We start from the raw sequence: 14,506 nt of genomic DNA on the forward strand, positions 1-14,506 counted from the left end.
TGGCACATGTGATTTGATTTATGATTGGAGAATTAATTGAGAAGTTAGTGAATGGAAAAATGTTTAATGGCATGATAGATTGAATGTTTTAATATAAACCCTAGGTTAAACCGAAAGTAAACCGAAAGTAAACCGAAACCCTAAATCCTAGGTTAAACCGGTTTAATAAACCCTAAGTCACGGTTTAAGATCAAGCTTCCCATAAATGGAAAGTTTCCAGAAATAGAAAGTTTCCAGAAATAGAAAGTTCCATATAAGGAAAGTTTACAGAAATAGAAAGTTTCGTAAAATAGCAAGTTTCCCAAAATAAAAGGTTCCCTAAAATAGCAAGTTTCCCAAAATGGAAAGTTACCAAAATAGGAAACCCCTTCATAAGGAAATATTCCAAAACTCTAAAGTACATAATTGTTTAGGATTTCTTTCTAGATGAGAAATAGAAATTTTCCATAAAAGGAAAGTTCCATATAAGAAAAGTTTCCATAAATAGAAAGTTCCATACATAAAACTGAAATCCTAGCAAAAACCCTAGTACTATAAATCGCGGATGCTAAAACCCTAAAACTTAACCGCGAAATCCTAATATCCTAATCTAGTATGATCCGATTGTTTGGTTGTTTTTCGTTGCATACTAGATCAATCTTCTAGGGTTGATTTCATCCATATATATATATAACATGATTGTTTAGAAAACACTTGCTGAAGACAAGCATGGCTCGGTCTTAAATACCGCATGACTTGATCTAACCGATTACATGAGTTCTCATTTAACTCTATATATTGTAGATGTCAGAGATCAACTATTATGAATACACGGCACTCAATGCCTCTAGTGACAATTATTTACAATGGGCTTTGGACACTGAGATTGTCCTAAAGGAAAAAGGGCTTGGTGAATCTATTGTGGAAGGAAACAATGTCATCAGAAGAGAAAGATATAAGGCGATTACTAACATATGCCATCACCTCAATGAGAGTCTCAAAATCAGTACCTCACTATTAAGAATCCTCTGGACCTCAGGACAGAGTTGAGAAAAAAAAATCAATATAACCACCAAAGAACGGTGCTATTACCCAAAAGCCCGATTCGATCGGAAGAATCTTAGATTCCAGGAATTCAAATCCATAAATGAGTATAACTCAGCACTATTTAAAATAGTGTCAATACTGAGATTCCGTGGTGAGGAAGTTATTGAGAATGACTTGCTAGAGAAAGCATTCTCGACCTTTCACACAAACAATATATTGCCTCAGCAACAATATCGTGAAAAAGGTTTTTACCACATATGCGAGTCTAAACTCTTGTTTTGCTACTCGCTGAGCAAAACAATGAGTTATAAATAGTGAAATGAGACCTCCTGGTCCTACCCCATTATCAGAAGCCCATTGGGCTGAAGAGCCTAAAGAGACTAAAGAGTTTAACCACGTCCAAAGAGATAAGTATCATGGCCATAGTCATGGTAAATGGAATGGACGTGGTAGAAGTGGCAATTATAATTTATATGATCAAGGAAACTATTCTTATGGTTAAGGCCGCCGACCCGACTTTGGTCGTAATCGAGGTAGAGGCCGCGGTATACCCAAACCATAACACTCAAATAAACTTGTTTGCCACTGAAGAGGAATGGGAAAACCATTGGACTAAGACGTGCAGGACACCTAAGCATCTCGTTGATCTCTATCAAGAGAGTTTGAAAAGAATCTAGAAGCTCATTTAGTTCATCACGATGGTGAAGAAGATTTCGACCATGAGATAGATGACTATGAGAATTTAATAAACGAAATATCTAAAGACATGGTTCATTAGCCAAATTGCGGGTATAGCTAAATTTAGTGAAGGCTAAGGGCAGGCCCATGGCAGGCCCATATTCCCAAGGGCACACATCCTCAGATGCTTCATATTCACCCAGCCCAAAGGGGCTTGTTGAGTTTCAAAGAAATGTCTTATATTACTAAGGTTTCCCATATATTACTAAGAGCACCCAAGACCATGAGAAGGTCTTAGAGACTATACCCGCGTCATAGACTTTTACTATGCCAAGGTCAATATGATAAAGGCTAATACAGTAAACAAAAGGGTTTACTAAGAAATTCACTAATGGCATGACCGGCCTGGCCAGCCTGGTTCTAACATGATGCGTAAAGCTGATATTAAAATCAAAAGGGCACACCTCTTAAGGACCTCACGTGTGGAGCATGTACACAAGGGAAACTCATACTAAGGCCATCACCAGTCAAAGCAACTAGAAACTTGGTGTTTCCTAAATTGCTGGCCCAGACCATAAGTCTGTGAGCCCACATACTTAAGACTATATGTCTAGATAATACTGGTAAATTATGTCCCAAGCGTTTTATGGCTACAGTATGTCCATGAGAGGGAGAGTAGTATACCCCGTGGCACATGTCCATACTTGAACTCACAGTAGCTGCTTGGGGACACGCAATATTACATGCAACAAGAGCATATACGCATCAGGCCATTCTAGTGAGCATAGATATTCACCATCCCAACTACTCACAGGTCAGGAGCCAGATATGTCCCATCTAAAGACATTTGGGTGTGTCACCTATTTACCCATAGCACCACCACAGAGAGAAAATAATGGGACCTCAAAAGGGGATGGGAATATACGTTAAAAATGATTCTCCCACCATCATTAAGTATCTCGAGCCAAAGGCCAGATACAAGGATTGTCATCTCAATGAATCCGTTTTCCCAACACTGGGTGGAGAGACTAACAAGCTGGTCAAAGAACTTACATGGAATCAAACATCCTTCACATGGCAAGATCCTCGGACTCCATCAGAGATCCAAAAGACTATATATCTGCAAAAGCTAGCTAAAACAGTTGCCAAGATTCCTATAATGACCCAAAGAGAGTAACAAAATCGTACATACCAGCTTGTAAGGCACCAGTACATATTGATGTTCACAAGGAACACAATCAAGTTGCTACAGAGGCTACAACACGTAAGAAACGTGGTAGACCCAAAAGGTTCCAAAGACAAGAACCCTCGGAAATCAAAGAAAGGTGCAAGGGAAACCGAGAAGGTTCAAGAAACCATAGACATGGCCGGCTAATAGACATAACCCTAAGGTACCAATCAATGAGGTTTGGGACGCCAAACCTCAAGGTCCTGAAGGTGTAAAGAGATCTCTATAAACTATATCATGTCTAGAATACAATGGAACCGAAAAGATGTCGACATCAATGATAATATATTTGCGCATAAGGTAGCAACTGAAATGAATGAGGATCAGGAGCCCACGTCTATACTAGAGTGCACTCAAAGACCTGATTGATTAAAATGGTACAAGACCATAAAACGTGGAGCTAATAATCATTAAGAAAAAGAATGTGTTTGGTCCAATACGAAGGACACCATTCAATGTAAAGCCAGTGGGACAAATGAGTCTTTGTGATTATGTGAAATAAACATAGTGAAAGCGTGATATATCAGACACGGCTTGTCGCACAAGGATTCACACAAAGACCAGAAATAGAGGAGATATACTCCCCTGTGGTGGATGCTAAGACATTTAAATCTTTGCTAAGTCTGGCTATATAAAAGAGAAAGATTTGCGGCTAATGGATGTAATGCCTGCATATTTATATAAGTCCACTAGATAATATATGAGATTACCAGAGGGTATTGAGCTCAAAGATAAGAAAGATTCTCGAGAACAGCACTGCATAAGGCTGGACAAATCCTTATATGGACTGAAACAAAGCGGACGTATGTGGTATAACCGGTTAAGCGAATATCTCATCAGAGAAGTTTATAAATGATCCCATCAGTCCATGTATTTTTATCAAGAAGTTTGCAAACAAAGGATTTGTAATCATAGCAGTGTATATGAATGATTTAAACCTATGGGTAATCGACCAAACAGTTGAAAGACCTAGGCAATAATTAAGTTCTGTTTGGGATTACAACCTGAGTACGTGAATAATGGAATCCTTGTGCATCAAATGGCATACACTGAAAGAGTACTCAAGGAGATTTAATAAGGACCAGGCCCGCCCATTGACCAGGCCCAATGGTGGTGAGAAGCCTCAGATTGGATAGTGATCCATTCAGTCCGGAAATGCCATACCTCAGTGCCATAGGAGTTCTAATGAATTTGGCTAGACACACTAGACCAAACATTTGTTTTGCCGTGAGTCTCCTGTCTAAATTTAGTTCATGATCAACCCAAAGGCACTAGAAAGGTTTAAAGGAAGGTTTGATTAAGTTTTAAAGTCTATTATTCCTGCGTTGTTTACTTGGGTTTATTCTATATTGATCTAACCAAAGAAGGTCCAGTTTGCTTTGGTTTAGTTTGATTTACTAATGCAGGATATTTATAAGATCAGATTATGGTATGGTCAATGAATAGGAACTATGTGTGGCTTGATCCCTTCCAAGGGTACGTAAGCAGCCTTCCTTAAGGCGCATCTACTACTACATCAAAGACCATTATATTTGAGGACAACGCAGCCTGTATTGCTCAACTAAAGGATGGCTATATCAAAGGGGATCGAACGAAGCATATTCTGCCCAAGTTCTTCTTCACTCATGAATTACAGAAGGACGGTCAGGTCAAAGTTCAACAGATCCGGTCAAGTGAGAATTCAGCCGACCTATTCACCAAATCATTGCCGACTTCAACGTTCCGGAAGCTCATTCATCAGATCGGGATGCGCGGACTTAAGGATCTACAGTGATGCTCAAATCAGGGGGAGTAATGCGTGTTGTACTCTTTTTCCTTCACCATGGTTTTGTCCCACTGGGTTTTCCTGGTAAGGTTTTAATGAGGCAACATTCCCCAGCGCATTATAGAGATCCCGGTTTAGTATCGGGCACGGTTATGTCTTCCAAGAGGGAGTGTTATAAACCATATGGATGGACTCCATAACCGGCCCATGGCCCATTAGGGTTTTACCTTATTTTCTGTATCCTGCTATTATCCTTGTATATATATCACCTATTCTATTAATGAAAGACACTGTTCACAACAAATTTAACTATTTTCGTATTCCATAACTTTTCCACAGAATGTCGGTTTATAGTATACACGAAGAATGTCTATGTTTCTTTGTATTTTAAATCAAACTTTCAAAAAAATATAACTATTCTTTTGATTCCATGTGTTTTCGAAAAGAAACAATTAAACAGAATATATACATGCATGCATTTTCCTTCTTCTCTTTTTTTTCCTTTTTGTCATTTTGGAACTTTATATAGCGTTCATATTATTTTTACATTCTTTTCTTCTATTAGAGCTTTTTTACTAATCTTTATTGATATCCATTTCTTATATTGTTCAGATTCACACGTACGCATTTTTTGCAATAAGTAAATCAAAAAAGCTTTTTTCACGCGTCTCTACAGTTTAGCAGGTTACACTGATATAAGTACATGATTTTTATTTGTCTCGAAAATTATCATAGCAAGAAATATAATTTTTAAAAGAATATGCAAAAGAATATGCAAAACTTCAGCTTGACGTTAAATTTTGTTATTTGTCTTTATGTTCACACAGACGAAATTGCTTCTATAAAACCTTCAAATTTGCTCACCCCCAAAACCCTAATTATATATTCCCTCTTTCATTTTTCTTCTTCGTCTTTTTTGTTTCTCATGTTCAACGCATCCTCAAGTCAAGATCTTAGATATTTGCAAAGCTGGCGAATTCAAGAAATTATGGAAAGAGGCCCTTTCGAGCGGACGAATCGGATGAAAAGAAAGAAGGCGATGATGATGAGAACATATTCCCTTTCTTCTCGGCCCGATCCCAATATGACACGCGTGCCATGGTCTCAGCCTTGACTCAAGTCATTGGTAACCAAAGCAGCTCCCATGATAATACTCAACATCAACCTGTTGTGTATAATCAACAAAATCCTAACCAACCGGCTCCTCCGACTCAAGATCAAGGTATATTTACATCTATATATATGTAGTTGACATATTATCATATGTATGTGATGATATGTGCATGGAAAATGAGCATAAATTTAAAAAATTGAGAAATCTATCTCTTCTTATAACGCAATTTTTTTTGTAGTATATATATATATATATATATATATATATATGAGAAATCTATCAAGAATATATATATATATATATATATCTTTATATATGAATGTTTTTACTTGTTGATTAGGGCTCGTGAGGAAGAGGCACTATAGAGGGGTAAGACAACGACCATGGGGAAAGTGGGCAGCTGAAATTCGTGATCCGCAAAAGGCAGCACGGGTGTGGCTCGGGACATTTGAGACTGCTGAAGCTGCGGCTTTAGCTTATGATGAAGCAGCTCTTAAGTTCAAAGGAAGCAAAGCCAAACTCAATTTCCCTGAGAGAGCTCAACTAGCAAGTAACACTAATTCTATTACCGGTCCACCAAACTATTACTCTTCTAATAATCAAATTTACTACTCAAATCCGCAGACTAATCCGCAAACCATACCATATTATAACCAATACTACTACAACCAATATCTTCTTCAAGGAGGAAATAGTAACGATGCAGTCAGCTATAGCTTGGCCGGTGGGGAAACTGGAGGCTCAATGTATAATCATCAGACGTTATCTACTACAAATTCTTCATCTACTGTTGGATCTTCAAGGCAACAAGATGAACAAGATTACGCCAAATATATGCGTTTTGGGGATTCTTCATCTCCTAATTCTGGTTTTTGAGATACTCAATAAACTGGTAATAAGGGATTTGGGCACTTGTTATGAGGGGATCATATGTTTCTTGAGTTTTTTTTTTTGTATTTTCATTATGCGTGTGTTGTTTGTGATCACTTTGTTTATTTCTTCTTTCAAGAGTTTTCATGGGTTCTTTGTTTACAACCCTTGCATTTGGATTTATTTAAGTTTTTTTTTTTTTTTTTTTTTGGTGGGGTATGTCGTTTTGTATTAAAGAAGAAATCATCTATACACAAGAGTGTTACCCTTTAAATTTATTGGAGTTTCCTCAAGCAAACCCACATGTACACACATAAAATTATAGCATTAACTGCTAAAATTCCGGGTTGCATTGTTTATGTGACCATTATATTGCCAACGCAGATATAACAAATCAAAGCTTTTTATATATTTGCCTTCATTGAATGAAAATACATGTTACCGTGTATCTTACAAGACATAAGGCAAAGTAGCATACCTACATGACGGTACTAGCTAGTATAAGATTGAACATTTTGTTGAGAGTCGTTTAGATTTAATATTTTTCGTCCCATTTTCTTGGACTAATTAAGATGACAGCCATGATTTTTATGACCAGAATTTAGCCTTTCCCCCGCATGCATTATATTTGTTTATTGAGTTTGAAGAAAAAAACATCAAATACATGTATACGTTTGATGCAATTTTCGCATAAAGTTTTTTTTTTTAATTTTAAATTTTAATATAATATATATAAGTAATGTGAATTAACAAATTCATTTATATCAGTTTGGTTTTTGAGTAATCATAGATCAAGTTTACACAATTACAATTTCCTTTCCACTTTTATTGGACTGTTTTGTGGGATCTTCAGTCAGTTTGAATTCACAAAATTACTACGTACGTGTAATAGTTTATGGCCTGGTTATTCGAAAACTTTATTCAACATTACTACGTAGACTTTAGTTAGAATTAATGTCGTATTAGTTTTACGGCTGTTGACAAAAAAGGGTGTATCTTGATAATATTAACAAGAATTATTGAAGTAATATTCGTTATACTCAGGGTTTCAAAAGTAGTTTGTTTAATATTAAATCCTGTATAACGAGACTTTTACAAGCAATTTTCTAGTTCTTAAAGATAGAGATACTGGCCTTAGAAGTAACAACTAACAAGTATGAAAACTTGACCAGAACAGATTCCCCGAGCGTTTGTTTCAAATCCTTGACTTTTGTCAATCCAAAGAGATTGACTCCTTTTGACCCATGTTTTTTTATTTAATTTTTCAGTTTATAATATTTATTAAACCATTCCTAACATATATATGTCATTTTCAATATATAATGATATAGGAAATGACGTTAAAAATATATATATAGAAATGTGTCACAGATTCTTAAATGTACATACATATGATTAATACTTAAATTTAGAAGAGAATTAGAATTCAAGTAGTGTTTAATGTTAATGTTTTTTTTTTTTTTTGAAAAAGGCTTGTTAATGTTAATGTTGTCATTGTGTCACAATTCTATTTCAATCCTATAAATTGTATGATGGTGAAAAACCTAAATTTAGAGAGCATCAACAACTAGAGTTAGATTCAATGTACTTATATGGGATTCAGAAATGAAAAAATCATTTCATTTTGAAATTGAAAGACTCATTTTTCTTATCATCATATCAAGTGAAATGATGGTTACGATGATAATGAATATCGTTATTATTAAATACTTTCCGACCAACGCGTTATCTCCTCTTTGTTTGTCTTCTCTTATACAGTTATACTTAATAGTTTTTTCGTCTTTTATGCTCGTTTCTTCATTTTTTACATGCGTGTTAGATCATTAGCGTAAATGGTTAGTGCTTAAAACTTATTGGTATGCGAATCTCGGCCGCCGACAAATATTTGTACTTCAACTTCAAGACATTCGTGGAACTTCAAAAGCAATCTTTCGTTTTTTCAACAAACAAAAAAACCTTTGCATTCGTTTCGTGAATGAGGCGCGTGTATGACACCTCTATGACTATAGTCTATAGCGAAGCTACACAGGTCTATTAACCTTGTTTTTCTTAATAAAATTTCCCGATATATTAATATATATTAACAAATCGTTAAATTTAAAAATTTTAATCAACAGTGAAAGATGAATATTAGCCTGAATATGTTAACGGATCAACTAATTAATTAGCTAGGCATATGAACTGTGGGATCGCCTCTGGGCGGTTTAGATAAAGTAGTATTTGTCGGGAAAACAGTGACCGATTGCTACACAATTTTCAAATGTAAAGACGAAAAAGTTCCACTATGTTACAAACACGAGTCACAAATATTTAGAAAAGAGTTATTTTATACAAATTAAGACAGCCAGATTATCATTATGTTTTTTAACGAATTGTTATAGAAAAAATTAAACAACTTTTGTAGAAGTTCATGTTCTTTTAACATGGTACGTTACATTATTCCAAATATTCAAAAGTCTTTAATTTGATATTTCATATTTATATTTACGATTACGAATATCGACCGTTGATAAGAAAACAGTTTAAATAACAAAACACAAATACAGCTACTATATAAAATTTATCCCGACAAAAAGAATATATGGTTAAAGAGAATCAACAAATTACATCGTTGACAAATGAAGGGAATTTGGGGATGGCCACACCCGCACGCATGCCGGCCTCACCGCCCTGTCAACCTTTGCGGCCTTCTAAGCAAACTCTCGCAAATCTCAACCACTGCCTTTTCTCCTATTTCAAACTTATCGGCCCAAAGACGTATATGAATACGTGCATGCATACCATATGTATACACTACTATTAAATAATTTAAAAGACGTATGTATGTACGTACACGTCCAGAGGGATGTTCAAATTGCACCGATTCATGCACTCCTCATTTTGTAAATAACGCAGCCCACTTCTCGTTCACAAATAGTCTGGCCCATTTTACAATCATCCAAAGCGAGGTTTACTCAAGTTGATTTGCTAAATACCAAAGATTCAAAAATGTTTAAGCCACGTTTTACATTATATTTGTTAATCTTTTTAGTTCTTCAAGGCGACGATTGTTGAAATTCGTCGGTGAAAGCATAAGCATATAAGCATGCATGTACTTTGTGTTAAAATATTTTTTGATGGAGGAGACGTTTCTGTTCCAAAAATGTCTGAGTTGATAAAAGTGAAAAGAAACATGGATAGAATCAGAATCTTTTGTTTTGTAAAATGTAAAGAGGATCTTATAATATGTAGAATCAGAATCTATTGCTTTCGTACGGAAAAAACGGCATCTTCTTCTGCTATGTAAGTCAGATTCTTTTGAGATTTCACATTTGAAACACAGCATAGAGCGACAAGAAACTACAAAATTGTAAAGGAATGGCAAAAAAAAAAAAAAAAAGTCCGACCTGCCGGATTCGAACCAGCGACCTAAAGATTTGCTGTCACAGACTACAGTCTTCCGCTCTACCAACTGAGCTAAGGTCGGTTGTTGAAAATGTGTACAAATTATTATTAATTAACTAAGTAATAAGGTAGTCATGTCCTCATATTTTCAAACCGGAGACAGAACCGGCAAGAAGATATCACTACCAAATTATATATCAATCACCTAACTAAACAATGGCTAACAAATTATTTAAATTAAAGTTTTTTGTATCTCTCTATGGAAGTTTTTAATACGGTCAAACGCACTTCTTATCAAGCACATTTGACCATTTCGGTTTGGTTCAAACCGGAAACGCACGGTTTTCAATTAGACAGATTCGCACGTGTCGTGTGGGAATAGCACGTGGAGAATAGCAAAAGGTCAGGCGAGGGAAGATAGAGAGATATGTTACCGTCACTTGCGGTTGACAGATGACGGAGCCGGATTTTGCTTCACCGGCCATCATCCATCGTTTATAGCCACTGAGCCTCACACACACATTAACCCTTTTCGTTTCTGACTCCAAAGTGAAGTAAATTTCCAAACTTTGAACTTTTGGAGATTGTGTTTCGTCTTCGACGTGAAGACTCTTTCGTTGCTCTTGTGTTGTGAGCAGGTCTTCTTTCTCAAAACCCAGGACTCACTCTCTGTATAAGAAGATGAATGATCCTTAGAATCATTCAAATCTATTGTAAAGCATTCTAATTGGGGCAATATCGATTGATCGCGAATCAGCAATGGAATCATCGAAGCCCAAAAACCGTAATCCGATGAAGAAACCTGTATCCGTCACGATGGAGCATGTTCTATTGGCGTTACGTGAGACTAGGGATGAGAGAGAGATCAGGATTCGTAGTTTGTTTGATTTCTTCGATAATTCGAATTTAGGGTTCTTAGATTATGCCCAGATCGAAAAGGGTCTTGCTTCGCTTCAGATTCCTCCTGAGTACAAGTACGCTAGAGATTTGTTTAGAGTCTGCGACGCCAATCGCGATGGGCGTGTGGATTACCAGGAGTTTCGTCGATACATTGATGCTAAGGAGCTTGAGCTGTATAGGATTTTCCAAGCCATTGATGTTGAGCACAATGGCTGCATTTTGCCTGAGGAGCTCTGGGAGGCTCTTGTTAAGGCCGGTATGTGATTCTGTTACTGTTCCATTTCTACTGTTACTTTTTTCTTTTGATTATAATGTAAATTTTGTACCTTTATGAGATTTGTGGATTTTGATTGTTTGTGGTGAATTTGCTATAATAGAATTGTGTTGATGCTACAACGTGTTCTTGGTTAATCGGTCTTGTAGTCAGCTCTTGCAGTAACTTTTTATGTTGTCTTATTTGATTGTTGAGTATCACCAACCTATATAAGCCGCACAGTTATGTTCTTGTAGGCATTGAGATCGATGATGAGGAACTCGCTCGTTTTGTGGAGCATGTTGATAAGGACAATAATGGGACTATAACGTTTGAAGAATGGAGAGATTTCCTTTTGTTATACCCTCATGAAGCCACTATTGAAAACATTTATCATCACTGGGAAAGGGTGTGCTTGATAGACATTGGGGAGCAAGCTGTTATACCGGATGGTATAAGCAAACATGTGAAAAGAAGCAGATTACTTCTCGCTGGAGGACTAGCCGGAGCTGTTTCTAGAACTGCAACCGCACCTCTTGATCGTCTGAAGGTTGTTTTGCAAGTTCAAAGGGCACACGCAGGGGTCCTCCCGACTATTAAGAAGATATGGAGAGAAGATAAGTTGATGGGTTTCTTTAGAGGTAATGGGTTAAATGTCATGAAGGTTGCTCCTGAAAGCGCCATTAAATTTTGTGCTTACGAAATGCTAAAACCCATGATTGGAGGGGAGGATGGTGATATTGGTACAAGTGGGAGGCTTTTGGCAGGTGGAATGGCTGGTGCATTGGCTCAAACCGCTATTTACCCTATGGATCTCGTGAAGACTCGGTTACAGACTTGTGTAAGTGAAGGTGGAAAGGCACCGAAGTTGTGGAAGCTCACAAAAGATATATGGGTACGAGAGGGACCTCGGGCGTTCTACAAGGGTCTCTTTCCTTCTCTTCTTGGGATTATTCCTTATGCAGGAATTGACCTCGCTGCATATGAAACGCTAAAAGACTTGTCCAGAACATATATTCTTCAGGACACTGGTTAGAGCACTAAAGCCGTAGATCCTTATTCTTAGTTGCATATGATTGTTCTATGATTTATACTAAAACAGCTCAAACTTCTTCAGAGCCGGGTCCTCTGATACAGCTCAGCTGTGGAATGACATCAGGAGCTCTTGGAGCATCATGTGTTTACCCGTTACAGGTAGTAAGAACAAGGTAAAAACCCGAAAATCCGAAAACTTGTTACAGATTTTTTTTATATCTTGCCTGTGATTGTAAAAAAAGTTTGATCCTTGTCGTGTCAGAATGCAAGCGGATAGTTCAGATACGACAATGAAGCAAGAGTTTATGAAAACGATGAAAGGCGAAGGTCTGAGAGGTTTCTACAGAGGACTCTTACCCAATCTTCTCAAAGTAGTTCCAGCGGCAAGCATCACGTACATTGTTTATGAAGCTATGAAGAAAAATATGGCTCTTGATTAGCCAATACGGTCTTGAAATTTTCTCCGGGTTAGTTTATTCTTTTTTGTTCCCAAGGGGTCACTCTAGGAGATTATGTGAGAAAAACAAAAACAAGACGAGATTGTAACATGTCTTCGGGTCGTTTGATGTGTTCAAGACTCAAGTCTGTAAAACTCACATCTCCAAAAAAGATTTTGAATGGTTAATGAACTCACAGTTCCCTCATTAATCTTATTATTTATTACCAAGGGAAATTGATAAATCAATATCTCCTTCGGACAGATTAAGTAATTAAATAAATAAATAAACTACTAGTAATTAGTTAACTTTATAAAAATAGAAAATATTAGATAGTTGGTTCATTCGAAGAGATGTGAAATGGTTCGGGTGGTAATAATGATCCAAGATTTAAGGATTCCTGGAGCTGCTAAGTCTTAATCTTTGCGCTCTACTCAGAAAATTGCTGCAACAAAACATGGAGGCAAGACACATGAACTCGAGATTACAAAAGAAAATATATAAAAGTAAAAAAAAATAGATGATATTGAGATGGATCATACTTCCAAGAGATGTCTCCGGCCACCATCCAATGTCCATCTCTATCTAAAAACTTCAACGTATGATGATTCCCAAAAACAGAGCTATTTCCCTCGCCGTCTACTAGATCGAATCAAAGAAAGTCTATTAGTACTAAAAACAATATTTTTGTGTTTTATTGGTTAACAGATTTTAATTGATTTGGGAATTTAAGTTTGTAGAGCAGATCACAGCAGCCAAATAGAAGACAATAATGTTTTTGAGCAAGTGATTTAGATTTTTTTTGTGTTATTAGTCCAATGGTCGTGCATTGCATTAAAACCCTCCCTGAATTCATTTATAGTATTTTGATGTCATTAAAATTTAGATAACAGTTTTGGAAAAACAAAACATGGAAATGAAGTATTTTATAATTTTCTTCAATTTAAAACAATTTTTTAAAAAGTTATTTACATCTAATTGCTGTATCAAACATATCAGACAGAGCGGCTGCAAGACTTTCGTAGTTATTAAACGCGAAGATATTGATTTTCCTCCCTATGTAGTTACCCTCTTTGTAAACCTTTACATAGCGAGATTGAGATGATGACGAGTTCATTGATGCGATGCGACCGACGTTGATTCGATCGATTGATATTAACCCAAAGTTATATGTGATTCTACCATTTATATTCTTAATTTATAATTATTACTGATTCCACGTTTCAATTTATATAAATATTTAGGTGTTTGTATTAACTCCAAATAAATATGTATAGTTATGTTTTTATACAACAATTAGTATCATATTATCTAACTGTTGATTACGGATTAATTATGAAAACAACTAAAAGAGAAAGATATCTATCAACTAAAAAAGTAATAGAAAAATTATTAATTACAAAGAGATACTGCATTTTTTACATTATAAATTAAATTTTATATTAATCGTGATCATTTAGTTCTCTTATTAAATATGAAGTGTATAATCTATTTAAGTATAGGATATGATTTGATTAAATGGAAAACAAGACATTAAAGTATATATATGTGTATATAATTGATTTAGAAATATAATATGCTTACTTAAATTCGGACATATATTTTATGGTGATAAACTTTAATTGTAGTTCGATGGAAATATTTTCTGATAAATAGTTTGATAGACATAGTTATCAGCAATAAATTTATACTGTTTCCGTTGACTTAAAAATATAACATATTTGAGTTAAAAAAACAAAAAATATAACATATTTAACATATTCGTTTTTTTTTGTCTCACTGTTGATATATATATATATATATATATCTCAATTAT

General features: G+C 35.7%; 3 protein-coding genes and 1 non-coding gene across 5 annotated transcripts; 2 read left to right on the forward strand and 2 right to left on the reverse strand.

The window, feature by feature from the left end:
* Positions 1-5,037: 5,037 nt before the first annotated feature.
* Positions 5,038-6,864, forward strand: LOC9307334 (ethylene-responsive transcription factor ERF115). The gene is made up of 3 exons (XM_002871218.2): positions 5,038-5,043; positions 5,655-5,919; positions 6,152-6,864. The coding sequence occupies exons 1-3, from the start codon at positions 5,038-5,040 to the stop codon at positions 6,685-6,687; spliced, it is 807 nt and encodes a 268-aa protein (XP_002871264.2). The 3' UTR covers positions 6,688-6,864.
* Positions 6,865-10,061: 3,197 nt separating this feature from the next.
* On the reverse strand, positions 10,062-10,147 carry TRNAY-GUA. Its single transcript is given in 2 exon segments — positions 10,062-10,097; positions 10,111-10,147. It is a non-coding gene; the product is annotated as a tRNA-Tyr (tRNA).
* Positions 10,148-10,422: 275 nt separating this feature from the next.
* LOC9307335 (calcium-binding mitochondrial carrier protein SCaMC-1) lies at positions 10,423-12,897 on the forward strand. The gene is made up of 4 exons (XM_021022953.1): positions 10,423-11,221; positions 11,476-12,249; positions 12,336-12,426; positions 12,516-12,897. The coding sequence occupies exons 1-4, from the start codon at positions 10,825-10,827 to the stop codon at positions 12,691-12,693; spliced, it is 1,440 nt and encodes a 479-aa protein (XP_020878612.1). The 5' UTR covers positions 10,423-10,824; the 3' UTR covers positions 12,694-12,897.
* LOC110227697 (auxin-responsive protein IAA31-like) lies at positions 12,872-13,917 on the reverse strand. Of its 2 annotated transcripts, none has more exons than XM_021022955.1 (3): positions 13,663-13,917; positions 13,233-13,329; positions 12,872-13,135 (listed from the first exon to the last, which is right to left on the reverse strand). In XM_021022955.1, the coding sequence occupies exons 1-3, from the start codon at positions 13,805-13,807 to the stop codon at positions 13,081-13,083; spliced, it is 297 nt and encodes a 98-aa protein (XP_020878614.1). In that variant the 5' UTR covers positions 13,808-13,917; the 3' UTR covers positions 12,872-13,080. The 2 variants fall into 2 exon arrangements, with proteins under 2 accessions (XP_020878614.1, XP_020878613.1); XM_021022954.1 differs by having other exon boundaries at positions 13,233-13,332.
* Positions 13,918-14,506: the final 589 nt, after the last annotated feature.

The sequence above is a fragment of the Arabidopsis lyrata genome (assembly GCF_000004255.2).
Source record: "Arabidopsis lyrata subsp. lyrata unplaced genomic scaffold ARALYscaffold_6, whole genome shotgun sequence".
Lineage (NCBI taxonomy): Eukaryota > Viridiplantae > Streptophyta > Magnoliopsida > Brassicales > Brassicaceae > Arabidopsis > Arabidopsis lyrata.